Below are 16,964 nucleotides of genomic sequence, written 5' to 3' on the forward strand. Positions count from 1 at the left end.
AAAGGTGAGTATTCGAACTACAGCAGCATAAGTTTGTTGAGTATTCCTGGGAAATTATATGGGAGGGTTTTGATTGAGAAGGCGAAGGCATGTACAGAGCATCAGATTGGGGAAGAGCAGTGTGGTTTCAGAAGAGGTAGAGGATTGCTGTGCTTTGCTTTGTTTGCTTTGAAGAATGTGTGTGAGAAATACTTAGAAAAACAGATGGATTTATGGGTCTGGAGAAGGCATATGATAGGGTTGATAAAGATGCTTTGTGGAAGATCTTAAGAGTATATGTTGTAGGTGGTAAGTTGCTAGAAGCAGTGAAAAGCTTTTACAAAGGATGTAAGGCATGTGTATGAGCAGGAAGAGAGGAGAGTGATTGGTTCCCAGTGAATGTCGGTTTGCGGCAGGAGTGTGTGATGTCCCCATGGTTGTTTAAATTGTTTACGGATGGGGTTGTTAGGGAGGTAAATGCAAGGTTTTGGGGAGAGGGGTGAGTGTGCAGTCTGCTGTGAATGAGAGGGCCTGGGAAGTGAGTCAGTTGTTGTTTGCTGATGATACAGCTCTAGTGGCTGATTTGAGTGAGAAACTGTTAATTGATAGGCGTGTAAAAGACAGACCTTTTGATGTAAATGTTCTGAGAGGAGCAGCTGAAGGGATATCTGAACACTGTCTTCAGGGGGTGAAGGTGAAGATTTGTAGACGTTTTCAGAAAAGAAGAGAGAATGTTGGGGAGAAGAGAGGGATGAGAGTAAGTGAGTTTAGAAAGGAGACTTGTGTGAGGAAGCACCAGGAGAGATTGAGTGTAGAGTGAAGTATGAAGTATGTAGTCTGTTGTGGATGAGAGGGCTTGGGAAGTGAGTCAGTAGTTGTTCGCTGATGATACAGCACTGGTAGCTGATTTGGATGAGAAACTGCAGAGGTTGGTGACTGAATTTGGTAAAGTGTGTGAAAGAAGAAAGTTGAGAGTAAATTTGATTCAGACTAAGGTTATTAGTTTCAGTAGGGTTGAGGGACAAGTTAACTGGGAGGTAAGTTTGAATGGAGAAAAACTGGAGGAAGTGAAGTGTTTTAGATATCTGGGAGTGGACTTAGCAGTGGATGGAACCATGGAAGCAGAAGTAAGTCACAGAGTGGGGGAGTAGGTGAAGGTTCTGGGAGTGTTGAAGAATATGTGGAAGGCGAGAACGTTATCTCAGAGTGCAAAAATGGGTATGTTTGAAGGAATAGTAGTTCCAGCAATGTTATATGGTTGCGAGGCATGGGCTATAGATAGGGTTGTGCGGAGGAGGGTGGATGTGTTGGAAATGAAATGTTTGAGGACAATATGTGGTGTGATGTGGTTTTATCGAGTAAGTAATGAAAGGGAAAGAGAGATGTGTGGTAATAAAAAGAGTGTGGTTGAGAGAGTAGAAGTGTGTGTATTGAAATGGTTTGGTCACACGGAAAGAATGTGTGAGGAAAGACTGACAAAGAGGATATATGTGTCAGAGGTGGAGGGAACAAGGAGAAGTGGGAGACCAAATTGGAGGTGGAAACATGGAGTGAAAAAGATTTTGAGTGATCAGGGCCTGAACATGCAGGAGGGTGAAAGGCGTGCAAGGAATAGAGTGAATTGGAACGATGTGGTATACCGGCAGGGTCAACATGCTGTCAATGGATTGAACCAGGGAATGTGAAGCGTGTGGGGTAAACCATGGAAAGTTTTGTGGGGCTGGGATGTGAAAAGGGAGCTGTGGTTTCGGTGCATTATACATGACAACTAGAGACTGAGTGTGAACGAATGTGGCCTTCGTTGTCTTTTCCTAGTGCTACCTCATGCGCTTGCGGGGGGAGGGGGTCGTCATTTCATGTGTGACAGGGTGGCGATGGGAATGAATAAAGGCAGCAAGTATGAATTATGTACATGTGTATTTATGTATATGTCTGTGTATGTATATATATTATCCCTGGGGATAGGGGAGAAAGAATACTTCCCACGTATTCCCTGCGTGTCGTAGAAGGCGACTAAAAGGGGAGGGAGCGGGGGGCTGGAAATCCTCCCCTCTCGTTTTTTTTAATTTTCCAAAAGAAGGAACAGAGAATTGGGCCAGGTGAGGATATTCCCTCAAAGGCCCAGTCCTCTGTTCTTAACGCTACCTCGCTAATGCGGGAAATGGCGAATAGTTTGAAAGAAAGAAAGATGTATATATATGTATACATTTAAATGTATAGGTATGTATATGTGTGTATGTGGACGTGTATGTATATACATGTGTATTTGAGTGTGTTGCGCCATTCTTTCATTTGTTTCCTTGTGCTGCCTCGCTAATGCGGGAGACAGCAAAATAGTATGATAGATAAATGAAATAAATAATAATAATGATTATAGTAATAATCATTGTGTCTCATTTCATGATATTTTTGTATTAGTGTTAAGTGATGAAATGCTCATGTGATTTTGATTTTGTCAATTTAATAACTTAATTTCAGCCTCGAATTAAATGAGATTTTATATCATAGGGCTTGGAGGTATTTTGCCGAGATCAGTGCATGGTGAAGCATCTACTGCTAACCTTTAAGGTAAGAGTCAGAGAATGTGTTTGGAGTAGTTTGATGAATTCCATCTGGCCTGGTATTTAGCTATTGCAATTTACTCTTAGGGGATAGATTTTTCTGTTTAAGATTAAAATCTTTGTTGACAGTACCAATCAATGAACCTTTGCTTTTGGTGTAGCCCTGTATTGGATTGTAATATTTCTAATTAGTATCATTAAGATATAGAAACATCTGCTGGATATACATGGCTTTTGTTAATAATTGGTGTTGTTTGGTATAGGGTGGTAATATATCTGATTAGTATCATTAAGATTTAGAAACATCTGCTAGATATACTTGGCTTTTATTGTTAGTTTTGGAAATAGTTTTGGTTAGTCCAAATTCCCTCATGCGCAAGCAAGTATGAAGAATACAGATCATGGTGAACAGATTTTTCTTTTACATTGTTCATTTGTATTTCTGGCTGTGTTTTTGGGATTATTTGCCTATGACTATAAGCCTTAGAAACATGGCTTTGTTAGTCTATTGGTAATGGCATTTGGACAGTATGGTGGCCAGAATTAACAAAACACACTTCTTGATCTTCCTCATGCTGCTCATCTAAAGTCCATGCCTCTCATCCATACAGCATCATTGTTACCACTATACCTTCAAACATACCCTTTTTCACCATTGTAGATAGCTACCTTTCTTTCCGCTCATTCCTCAATGCTCCCATCACCCACTCTATGAGTTGCATCCATTTTCTGGGCCCAATCACTACCACATTTACTCCCAGCTATCTAAAACACCCTACTTTATCCAAGCTCACCCCAAGTAACCTGTCTTTTTCCACAGCTAAACCTCATCATCTTGATTGTTACTCACATTTACCTCCTCCTTTCACACACTTTCCCTACTTTAGACATTATCTGTTTCTTACTTGAATCTGAAACCAGTTCCTTGTCATCAGGAAACAACAATGAACTGCCTTCCCAGGCCCCCTTCTAACCCCCGACAGCCTGCACACATGCCCTTCTTTTCAGGAAACTGGTTTTACGTCCATCATCACTCCATCCATTAACAAATTTAATAGCCATGGCTATATCACATATCCCTGTGGTAGACTTACCTTCACCTGGAGCCACTTACACACTGTTCTGCCGATTCGTGTGCGTACCTTATTTTCTTATATACTATATATTGAAAACTTACAGTCTGTTTCCATATGTTCTGTTTAGATTGTGCTACCCTTTATGAGATTGTTAATTTGTTTAGCATTTCTCTTACTTTTATGGGCTTTTTGCTGTCTTTTACTGAGTGTTTTTGTGTTTTGTTTGCATTTTACTTTTCTTATCCAAGTTTTGTGATGCAGTATTTTTCTCTTTTTGTAGATTCCTGATGATGCCTCTGTGAAGGCAAAAGCTTGAATGTATTAAATGATGGACTATGGACGACTGGTGTTTGAGCACCCACCTAATGGTACAATAATTCTGAGAAAATTAGGGAACTTAAGAAAGAATATTGAGAACTCTTAAATATACCTTTATGTTGAATGCTCCAGTCATGGACACAAGTCCACATCAAGGTCGGACCTTAATTGAAATACTGAGAGAACCATGAAATGGAAAAAGAAAAGTCAAGGGAAAGTATTTATGAATTTTTGAGAAAGTGAAAGACCTGTCTTTTGAAATGTGCTAAGCCATAGTTATGTGCATTAGAGAAAGACTGCACCCAGCGTATACTGATATAGATTTATTATACTTGATCACTGTCTTCTGCGTCAACAAGGTAGCGTCAGAAAGCAGATGAAGAATAGCCCATCCACTCATATGCACATAAACAATTGCCCATACTCACACATATACATACATATACATATCATCATATACACATATACATAGCCTTACACAGACATATACATATATACACATGCACATATTCATACTTGCCTGCCTTCATCCATTCCTGGAGCTACCCCCGTCCCAAAGGAAACAGCATCGCTGCCTCTGCTTCAGCGCGATAGTGCCAAGAAAACAGACAAAAAAGACCACATTTGTTCACACTCAGTCTCTAACTGTCATGTGTAATGCACCAAAACCACAGCTCCCTCTCCAGGCTCCACAGACCTTTCCATAGTTTACCCAAGATGTTTCCCATGCCCTGGCTCAGTCCATTGACAGCACGGCGACCCTGGTATACCACGTCGTTCCAATTCAATCTATTCATTGCATCCCTCTCACCCTGCTGCATGTTCAGGCCCTGATTGCTCAAAATCTTTTTCACTCCATCCTTCCATCTCCAATTTGGCCTCCCATTTCTCCTTGTTCCCTCCACCTCTGACACATATAACCTTTGTCAAACTTTCCTCTCTCATTCTTTCCATACGTCCAAACCATTTCAACACACCCTGTTCTGCTCTCTCAAGCACACTCTTTTTATTTCCACACATCTGTCTTACCCTTTCATTACTTACTTGATCATACCACCTCACACCACATATTATCTTCAAACATTTTACAACCAGCACACACCCTCCTCCATACAACCCTATCTGTAGCCCATTCCTTGCATCCATATGACATTGTTGGAACCACTATTCCTTCAAACATACCTATTTTTGCTCTCCAAGATAATGTTCTCTCCTTCCACACATTCTTCATAGCTCCCAAAACCTTTGACCCCTCCCCCACCCTTTCACTCACTTCTGCTTCCATGGTTCCTCTCACTGCTAAGGCCACTTCCAGATATCTGTAACACCTCACTTCCTTCAATTTGTCTCCATTCAAATTTACATCCCAGTTGACTTGTCCCTCAACCCTGCTGAACCTAATAACCTTGTTCTTATTGACATTTACTCTCAACTTTCTCCTTTCACACACTTTTCCAAACTCAGTCACCAACTTTTGCAGTTTCTCACACGAGTCAGCCACCATTGCTGTGTCACCGGCAAGCAACAACTGACTTACTTCCCAGGCCCTCTCAGCCACCATTGCTGTGTCACCAGCAAGCAACAACTGACGTACTTCCCAGGCCCTCTCATCCCCAACAGACTGCATACTCACCCCTCTCTCCAAAACTCTTGCATTTACCTCCCTAACCACCTCATCCATAAACAAATTACACAGCCATGGGGACATCACACACCCCCTCTGCAGACTGACATTCACTGGGAACCACTCACTCTCCTCTCTTCCTATTCGTACGCATGCATTACTTCCTTGGTAAAAACTTGTCATTGTTAATAGCAGCTTATCTCCCACACTGTATCCTCTTAATGCCTTCCACAAAGCATATCTTATCCACACTGTCATGTGCCTTCTCCAGATCCATAGATGTCCCATACAAATCTATCTGTTTCCCTTAGTATTTCTCACACACATTCTTCAGAGAAAACACCTGATCCACACATCCTCTGCCATTTCAGAAAATGCACTTCTTCTACCCAGTCTAATGCTTTGTACATGTCTTCACCCTCTGAGTCAATACCCTCCCATACAATTTCCCAGGAATACTCAACAAACTTATACCTCTGTAGTTTGAACAGTGACCTTTATCTCCATTGCCTTTGGACAGTGGCATGATACATACATTCCACCAGTCTTCAAGCACTTCACCATGATCTATACATACATTATATATCCTTAATGACCAATTACCAATATAGTTACCCCTTTTCTTAATAACTAAAACTGCAATGCCATCCAAACCCTCTGCCTTGCCAGATTTCATCTTCCACAAGGCTTTCACCATCTATTCCCTCTTCACCAAACCACACTGCTGACTCTCACTTTGCACAACACCCTGACCAAAAAACTGATAATCTCTGACTTATGATGGTTCGACTTACAATTTTTCAACTTTACAACGGAGCAGTATCGATAAGAATTCAGTAGAAAACATACTTTGAATTTTGAATTTGGATCTTTTCTTGGGCTAGTGATATGCTGCGCAGTGGCAGTGAGCTGCGGCTTCCGGTCAATCATGCAATCATGAGTGTAAAAAACCATATTAAGTGTAATATGTGTATTTTTGACTTAAAAAATGTTCTACCTATGGCTGGAATGGTTAGGGAGGTAAATGCAAGAGTCTTGGATAGAGGGGTGAGTGTGCAGTCTCTTGGGGATGAGAGGGCTTGGGAAGTAAGTCAGTTGTTGTTAACCGATGATACAGCACTGGTGGCTGATTCGAGTGAGAAACTGCAGAAGTTGGTGAGTGAGTTTGGAAAGTGTGTGAAAGGAGAAAGTTGAGAATAAATGTGAATAAGAGCAGGATTGATAGGTTCAGTAGGATTGAGGGACAAGTTAGTTGGGATGTAAGTTTGAGTGGAGAAAAATTGGAGGAAGTGAAGTGTTTTAGATATCTGGGAGTGGAGCAGATGGAACCATGGGAGTGGAAGTGAGTCACAGGGTGCGGGAGGGGTCGAGGGTTCTGGGAGCAATGAAGAATGTGTGGAGGGAGAGAACATTGTCTCAAAGAGTGAAAATGGGTATTTTTGAAAGAATAGTAGTTCCAACCATGATATATGGTTGTTAGGCTTGGGCTGTAGATAGAGTTGTGCAGAGGAGGGTGGATGTGTTGGAAATTAAATGTTTGAGGACAATGTGCGGTGGTTTGATCGAGTATGTTAGATTATGTGTTAATTAATAGGTGTGTAAAAGAGAGACTTTTAAATGTTAATGTGCTGAGAGGGGCAACTAGTGGGATGTCTGATCACTGTCTTGTAGAGGCGAAGGTGAAGATTTGTAGAGCTTTTCAAAAAAGAAGAGAATATGTTGAGAGAAGAGAATGGTGAGAGTAAGTGAGCTTGGAAAGGAGACTTATGCAAGGAAGTACCAGGAGAGATTGAATGTAGAATGGCAAAAGGTGAGAGCAAATGATGTGAGGGGAGTGGGTGAGGAATGGGATGTATTTAGGGAAGCAGTGATAGCATGTTCAAAAGATGCATGTGACATGAGAAAGGTGGGAGGTGGGCAGATTAGAAAGAGTAGTGATTGGTGGGATGAAGAAGTAAAGTTGGTAGTGACAGAGAAAAAAGAGGCTTTTGGGTGGTACTTATAGGGAAGGAGTGCAAATGAATTGGAGATTTGGAGGGCAAATGAAAGTTGGGGTGAAAGAATATCTTTAAATGCTCTTTAATGCTCCGTGCATGCCTTCACCCTCTCTCTTACCACAGTCTTTTACAACTTTCCGGGTATGCTCAACAAAATTATACCCCTGTAACTCAAATACTCGCCTTTTTCCTCCTTGTCTTTTTACAGTGGCACTATAAATGCATTGTGCAAATCCTCAGGCACCTCACCATGATCAATATTTACATTGAAAATACTGAATAACAAATCAGCAACACATTCACCCACTTTCTTAAGGAATTCAACTGCGGTATCATCCACTCCAGCAGCCTTGCCATATTTCATATTACTCAATGCTTGCACCTCCTCTGGTATCATAACTATCCCATTTCCATGACTCTCACTTCACATGCCTCCATGATCCAAACATCCTACATCTGCTGCCCTATCATCAAATTCATTCAACAGTCTTTCAAAATACTCCATCTTCTCCTCCATATCACTACCTGTTACCACTTTTCCCTTTTGCCCCATTCACCAGTGTTCCCATTGTTGTCTTTTGTTTCTCACACTATTAACCTTCTTGAATATCTATTCTCCCAGAAGTTTACCGATAATTGTTCATCTGTACTGTCATTTGCTCTCTGTCAATGCCTTCACCTTCCTCTTGATCTCCTGCTGCATTCTCTTGTACATCTCCCAATCATTTTTACTCCTTCCATGTAAGTATTACCCACACATTTTTTCTCTCTCAGTAGCAACTTTACTACATCACTCTATCACTCACGACCCTTTCTCACCTGCCCACCTCCCACCTGCAGGCCACACACTTCTCTCACACATGACAGTAGTGCTTCCCTAAGTAGCTACCATTCCTTATCCATTCCTTTTGCATTGTTTACTCTCACCTTTTGCCATTCTGTATGCAGTATCTCCTGGTAGTACTTCACATGCGTTTCTTTTCCAAACTTACTCACTTTCGCCACCCTCTTCTCACCCACATCATTTCCTATATTCTGGAAACCCCTTGTCTCCACCAGGTAATGATTAGACATGCCACCTGCTGCTTCTCTCAAGACATTCACATCCTGTCAGTTCGTATATAGTCCAGTAATGCCCTCTTACCATCGATCTTACTTACCCACATACTGTCATGTTTGTCTCTTTTTAAACCAAGTATTCCCAGTAACCAGTCCTTTTTCAGCAAGCAACTCTATGGGCTGTTCACCATTCCTATTCACCTCACTGAATACCTCAGATTCCCCAGTTGTAACGTCAGTTGCCACATTACTCACTCTCGCATTTAAATCACCCATCACTAATACCCAGTCTCTAGCATCAAATTAATGATGCACTCACTCAGCTATCTAAAAACACTTGCCTGTCATCATCCACCTCCTCATGGCCTTATGTATAAGTGCTAATAATCACCCATCTCTCGCAATCCACTTTCATTTTTCCCCATATTAGTCTGGAACTCATTTCCCAACACTCACACATGCCCACAACTCTTGCTTGATCAGTAGTGCTGCCCCATCCTTACATCTTGCTCTCCCACCAAGCCCTAATGTTTCTCCTAAGACATTTCTAATCCATTCTTCATCTTTATCCTTGAGCTTTGTTTCACTCAGAGCCAGAACATCCAGGCTCCTTTCTTCATATATACTACCTATCTTTCCTTTCGTCTTCACGCATTTAGACACCCCAGCCTGAGCCTTCGAGGAGGATGAGCACTCCTTGCTTAGCTCCTTCTGTTTTGTCTTTTAGAAATTGAAATGCAAGATGGGGCTTCCAGCTCTCTGCTCCTGCCTTCATAGTAGGCTTTTACGTCATGCAGGGAATACAAAGGTAGAATTCTTTCTCCCTTACTGTGACTAGTAATTCATCACAGATTATCAGTGATATATTGTAGCTTATTCCCTCGCTTCATCTGTCCATCTTCTCCATGGCCTGTCATGTTTCTTTGTTCCTTCATCGATGCCACTATATGTCTTAATCACATATTCTGTTGACTGTACACTCTTAAATAGACTTCCATTGTTTGTCATCTTTTTGATCTATGTATGCCATATATCCTTCTCACATCTTCATTAAAACTTCATCTTCTGATCTCCTGTTTTTCAGTGTAGGATATCAAACTCTTTTTGTAAGAGTGAAAGAGTACTGGAGGGAGAGAAATGTTGGAACAATGCATGTAATGGTGTATGTGAGGGAGGCATGTAGGGACAGTGATAAACTGAGACTCTTTTGCTGTGCCCACTCCTTTGTTAGGTGTTCTTGGAGGGAACAGGCATCAGAGATATAGATAGATAGACCTGTCCAAATTAGGGATTCACACATCCATAGATCAGACTTAGTACAAGTATACTTTCACATGAGCTAAATCATGCACATAACACATATTCTTCCCATTTACCTGAGCAAGATCTTGCACATAACACAAATTCTTTCCATTTCACAGAACTTTTAGTGCACCTTTGGTTTGCTTCCATGTGAGGCCTTGCTCTGTTCTTCAACTTTACCCAACCATTCTTACTAAAAATATCTTACTTTTTCTTATCATCCAATGATTCTTTATTCAGATTAATATCACACTTAGATAGCACATTTTGTTTTAAGATATTGTACTCTCACATGAATCTACTTTTGCCATCTTCTTCCATATAACCTCCAAGTGACCTGTCATTCCATTTATCTCTTCTGTTGTAGCTAAGAATACAGTATCATCTATATATATAACAAGTGTAGTAACATTACACACCATTTCCTACCACTTACTCGTAGCACCACTTGCTCTCAGAGGTGCAATGATTTTTTCTGCATTTTTTATATGATTTTGATGTCTGTTTGTTGACTTTTGAATGCTAGGTAATGATTGTGATTTATACATTTGATAGATCATATACAGTGATCTTTGATATTCACCCCTTTATGGCTAGAACATTGGTGTCCTTAACTCTTAGATATCAAGAATACTTGCTTCATAGTGACCCAAGATTCTTTTCTTGTTTGCTGGACAAGTAGTTTTCATAATGCTTCTTAGAAGATTATAGGCATACAGCCTAAAATATGCGATAATGTTCGAGGCTTTTACTTTCACATTGCAGCATTACTTGGGAATTCATGCATTAAATTTCACTTTTGCTGCCAGCCAATCATACATGCATGCTGAGGCAAGTCATTCATTCACACTAATGTATTAATGCCTAACTAAATAATCATCTCCCTAACTCAGTCTTAAACTTTTGGACCTTTTAGAAATTGCACTCTGAAGACAAACACAGTTCACACTTGCCCATCTGCACTTTGAGTGTTACCCATCTTATTAGCAGTACAGGAATCCATTCATCATAAACAGGAATCCTCACAACTAGGGCACAACTTCCACACTGAAGATGCCAAGCACCTACTTGTCAATTGCCTTGCACCGACACTGCCTGGACATATATACAATATAACCACATTTTTTTATTTGTAGTTCTGGCTGGTGGATAAAGCTGACTCACTAAGCTCTTTGGGAACTCTGTTGAAGTTGTTCTTGGGTTTCAAACTTCATGATTTGTGTGGTACTAGATCTGACTTGAATCTTTAGGCTTTTATTTTTTCTTTGCTATACTTAACTGTCTTTAATGGGAGGTTATGGATATGCTAGCAAAAAAATTATAAAATGAAATTTTTGTAGCTCACAGTGCTGGAAAATGTATATTTCTAGGTAGAATATTGTTGACAGTAGCTGCTTGGAAAAATATTATTTTTTTTTGACCAATGAGTTTTAAAGTGATGCCTGAAATCATCTTTTGCCCATATGTTAGAATTGCTGATCTTGTTTCCATTTTCATAAAATTATGTTATACCATGCTTAATGAAATATGTTATCTTTACTTCAGAAAACTTTTTTCTTTATCTCTTGTGTCAATGCCTTTTCATACCTCTGCTTTCATTTATGTAGTGTTTCTTTATTCAGACCTGACTTTAATGACATTTTTTCATGAAGATGCTTTGGATAATGTAATTATTTGCTTTCTTTTGAAAGTAGTGTTATTACTTACAGGAATCTGGAGAGAGAGAGAAGCTGTATGACCTGCTTATACAGTTGGAAAAAGTGAATATGGATGATATGCGCCAAGACAACATGAGTTATCAATGGCAAGCTGGGGCTATATCAAACTATGACTACCTCTGCTATCTTAACAGGTTAGACTTGCAAGCAAGTTAGTGCTTCATGTAGAAGAGTACTGTACTTTCTAAAATTTTATGTAGCATGCAGATTTTGCATAGACCTTGGATATAAGTGCAGTACACCTCAGATTGTCCAGTATTAGAATGGTTTCTTTATATAGTCAGGCAGATCGAAGTGAAAATGACTTGACGCAGTATCCAGTGTTTCCTTGGGTGTTGGCCGACTATGTGAGTGAAACACTAGACTTGACAGATCATGGTATATACCGTGACCTTTCTAAACCCATTGGAGCTCTCAATGAAGAAAGGCTGAAAAGATTAAAGGTAATTTTAAGTTCTTACACTCTATTTCAGACATATGTAAATGTTATTAGATTCAGTAGTCTCTCTTTTGCATGCCTATCAATAAGCAAGTTATCCATTAATCCCTGCTGACCATCTTTCCTACACACCTACATACACTTGCATATGTCCCTTTTTTTAAACCAGGTATTCTCAATCACCAGTCCTTTGTCAGGACACAAATCCATAAGATGTTCACCATTTCGATTCACATCACTGATTACCCTATACCCCCAATTATACCCACATCTGTCGTGTTAGTCACTTCTGCATTTAAAAAGATCACTGCTAATATTCAGTCTCTTGTATAAAGACTTAAGACACACTCACGCAGCTGTTCCCAAAATGCACACCCCTCTTCATCATTCTTCTCGTGCCTAAGTGGGTAAGTACTGAAAATCACCCCTCTCATGATTTGCTTTCATTTTTACCCACATCAGCCTGGAGATCACTCCCTTACACTCTTTCACTCATTCCCACAACTCCTGCTTCAGCATTAGTGCAAACTCCATGCCAGCTGTCCTCTGGAGTTGTCTTCTTACTGAGAGCAGATCTCTTGAGAACACCAGTCACCAAACCCATTTATCTGTAGACTGTAGAACACCAAGTCTCCATGTACACCTTTGCTCTTGGAGATCACCATGTCTCCACTCACATCTCTGTAGCTGAAACAAAGATCATCCCAAAGGTACTTTCTGGTATACAGTAGTATTACCCACTTCTCAACTGTACTATCATAGATTCTTGTGTAACCACACGAAATAAACCTAACCCACACTAATACAGTCTAGAACAGCTGGCACAGTGATTACAACCTGTGTTAATCATTATGATATTCTATCATATAATGAAGAGAAGATTCATCATAATCCTCACTAACACTTATTTTTTTCTTGTACATGATAGTACACGTTGACATTTATAATATATCACTGATGCAGAAATTATATTTATTATTTATTTTGCTTTGTCACTGTCTCCCGCGTTAGCGAGGTAGCGCAAGGAAACAGACAAAAGTATGGCCCAACCCACCCACATATACATGTATATACATACACGTCCACACACGCAAATATACATACCTATACATCTCAATGTACACACATATATACACACACAGACATATACATAAATACACATGTACATAGTTCATACTGTCTGCCTTTATTTGTTCCCATCGCCACACATGGAATAACAACCCCCTCATCCGTCATGTGTGCGAGGTAGCGCTAGGAAAAGACACCAAAGGCCACATTCATTCACACTCATGTAATAATGCACCGAAACCACAGCCCCCTTTCCACATCCAGGCCCCACACAACTTTCCATGGTTTACCCCAGATGCTTCACATGCCCTGGTTCAATCCATTGACAGCACGTCGACCCCGGTATACCACATCGTTCCAATTCACTCTATTTCTTGCACACCTTTCACCCTCCTGCATGTTCAGGCCCCGATCACTCAAAATCTTTTTCACTCCATCTTTCCACCTCCAATTTGGTCTCCCACTTCTCCTCGTTCCCTCCACCTCTGATACATATATCCTCTTGGTCAATCTTTCCTCACTCATTCTTTCCATGTGACCAAACCATTTCAAAACACCCTCTTCTGCTCTCTCAACCACACTTTTTTTATTTCCACACATCTCTCTTACCCTTACATTACTTACTCGATCAAACCACCTCACACCACATATTGTCCTCAAACATCTCATTTCCAGCACATCCACCCTCCTGTGCACAACTCTATCCATAGCCCATGCCTCGCAACCATATAACATTGTTGGAACCACTATTCCTTCAAACATACCCATTTTTGCTTTCCGAGATAATGTTCTCGACTTCCAAACATTCTTCAAGGCTCCCAGGATTTTCGCCCCCTCCCCCACCCTATGATTCACTTCCGCTTCCACGGTTCCATCCACTGCCAGATCCACTCCCAGATATCTAAAACACTTTACTTCCTCTAGTTTTTCTCCATTCAAACTTACCTCCCAATTGACTTGACCCTCAACCCTACTGTACCTAATAACCTTGCTCTTATTCACATTTACTCTTTAACTTTCTTCTTTCACACACTTTAACAAACTCAGTCACCAGCTTCTGCTGTTTCTTACATGAATCAGCCACCAGCGCTGTATCATCAGCGAAAAACAACTGACTCACTTCCCAAGCTCTCTCATCCACAACAGACTGCATACTTGCCCCTCTTTCCAAAACTCTTGCATTCACCTCCCTAACAACCCCATCCATAAACAAATTAAACAACAATGGAGACATCACACACCCTGGCGCAAACCCACATTCACTGAGAACCAATCACTTTCCTCTCTTCCTACATGTACACATGCCTTACATCCTCGATAAAAACTTTTCACTGCTTCTAACAACTTGCCTCCCACACCATATATTCTTAAAACCTTCCACAGAGCATCTCTGTCAACTCTATCATATGCCTTCTCCAGATCCATAAATGCTACATACAAATCCATTTGTTTTTCTAAGTATTTCTCACATACATTCTTCAAAGCAAACACCTGATCCACACATCCTCTACCACTTCTGAAACCACACTGCTCTTCCCCAATCTGATGCTGTGTACATGCCTTCACCCTCTCAATCAATACCCTCCCATATAATTTATCAGGAATACTCAACAAACTTATACCTCTGTAATTTAAGCACTCACTCTTATCCCCTTTGCCTTTGTACAATGGCACTATGCAAGCATTCCGCCAATCCTCAGGCACCTCACCATGAATCATTTTTTTTTTTTTTTTTTTTTTTTTTGCTTTGTCGCTGTCTCCCGCGTTTGCGAGGTAGCTCAAGGAAACAGACGAAAGAAATGGCCCAACCCACCCCCATACACATGTATATACATACGTCCACACACGCAAATATACATACCTACACAGCTTTCCATGGTTTACCCCAGACGCTTCACATGCCCCGATTCAATCCACTGACAGCACGTCAACCCCGGTATACCACATCGCTCCAATTCACTCTATTCCTTGCCCTCCTTTCACCCTCCTGCATGTTCAGGCCCCGATCACACAAAATCTTTTTCACTCCATCTTTCCACCTCCAATTTGGTCTCCCTCATCTCCTCGTTCCCTCCACCTCCGACACATATATCCTCTTGGTCAATCTTTCCTCACTCATTCTCTCCATGTGCCCAAACCATTTCAAAACACCCTCTTCTGCTCTCTCAACCATGCTCTTTTTATTTCCACACATCTCTCTTACCCTTACGTTACTTACTCGATCAAACCACCTCACACCACACATTGTCCTCAAACATCTCATTTCCAGCACATCCATCCTCCTGCGCACAACTCTATCCATAGCCCACGCCTCGCAACCATACAACATTGTTGGAACCACTATTCCTTCAAACATACCCATTTTTGCTTTCCGAGATAATGTTCTCGACTTCCACACATTCTTCAAGGCTCCCAGAATTTTCGCCTCCTCCCCCACCCTATGATCCACTTCCGCTTCCATGGCTCCATCCGCTGCCAGATCCACTCCCAGATATCTAAAACACTTCACTTCCTCCAGTTTTTCTCCATTCAAACTCACCTCCCAATTGACTTGACCCTCAACCCTACTGTACCTAATAACCTTGCTCTTATTCACATTTACTCTTAACTTTCTTCTTTCACACACTTTACCAAACTTAGAAACTTAGAAACTGAAGACACCTCACATTTATTGAAGGAAACATTGTCCAGCAATTAAGCAGCTGCAAAGACTTGAGGCTAGTGCTGGAACCTCTCTCAAGCTCTTGCAAATTTATGTTCAGCCTGCATTCTATATATGTCATAGTGACGAAAAGAATCTAGGGACCCACTGCTGGGCTTCTTGTGTGATCTTCCTCTATCCACCTGTCTCCACTATATTACTTCCCTTTCCATCATCCTTCAACTATGTTCTTTCCTTTGTTCCACTATAGCTAATTACCTGCCTGCCCATAGCTTGCTGTACAATTGGTTACTATGCAGTTGTGTTTGCAATGATCAGTGAAACTGCAAACTTAGTAGTTTAGACTGCCCATCCCTTGATTAAGTTGTGATAGTACATTACTGGGAGCTTTGATATTTGTTTGACTTACATAGTTGCACTTCTGCCATGTAATTTATTACCTAATTGTAATTACTTATTTGTACTGTACGGGGAGGGAGTTTTACACTTGTGTGGGGGCCCCTTCTGTTGAAAATAACCTTCTGCCATACAATCTCTTAGCATATATGTATGCTGACTGCATTGACTATGTCCTCAGTCATTCTGTTCCATTCAATCATCACACTTTCATGTCCTCACTCATTCTGTTCCATTCATCCATCATACTCATACTAAAAACTTCTTTACAATTTTTTTTTTATGATGTTTCTTGCTTAATTTCATATTATATCCTCTGGTTGCTCTATCCCAACATTTCTGGGAGAACTGTTTTCTTCATATCACTGATCTTTTTTAAAGATTTAAAGGCCTTGCTTAGGTCACCCCTAACTCTCCCCTCTTTTAAGGTGGGCAGATTTAAAGCATGTAGCTTTTTCCTGTAATTCAGCTGTCCTAATTCTACCACCATCTTCATTGCCCTCCTCTGGACCTCCTCTATTGATTCCTTGTGCTCTTTTAGGTGTGGTGATGAAACTTGAGAAGCATATTGAACGTATTCAAGTTTTGGCATGATGTAGGATATGAACTGCTTGCTGAATATTCTCTTATCCTTGCATTTGAAACTAGTTTGAATGGTTGCCAGCAGATAGTTTGTATCCTTAACTAGTCTCCTAATATGGGACTTTAGTGACAAGTTAGGGATGATGTTAAATCCCAATTCCTTTGCAGGCAGAATCCTGAAGC

At 40.7% G+C, this 16,964-nt stretch overlaps 1 protein-coding gene across 3 annotated transcripts in view; it reads left to right on the forward strand.

The window, feature by feature from the left end:
* Positions 1-16,964, forward strand: part of LOC139752232 (protein FAN-like) — a 162,566-nt gene that overhangs the window by 57,413 nt on the left and 88,189 nt on the right. For all 3 annotated transcript variants that reach the window (XM_071668259.1, XM_071668260.1, XM_071668261.1), the window contains exons 8-10: positions 2,488-2,547; positions 11,626-11,768; positions 11,915-12,077. In XM_071668259.1, coding sequence (XP_071524360.1) covers positions 2,488-2,547; positions 11,626-11,768; positions 11,915-12,077 — 366 coding nt within the window. The remainder of the gene's footprint in view (positions 1-2,487; positions 2,548-11,625; positions 11,769-11,914; positions 12,078-16,964) is intronic.

This window comes from Panulirus ornatus, chromosome 12 (genome assembly GCF_036320965.1).
Source record: "Panulirus ornatus isolate Po-2019 chromosome 12, ASM3632096v1, whole genome shotgun sequence".
NCBI lineage: Eukaryota > Metazoa > Arthropoda > Malacostraca > Decapoda > Palinuridae > Panulirus > Panulirus ornatus.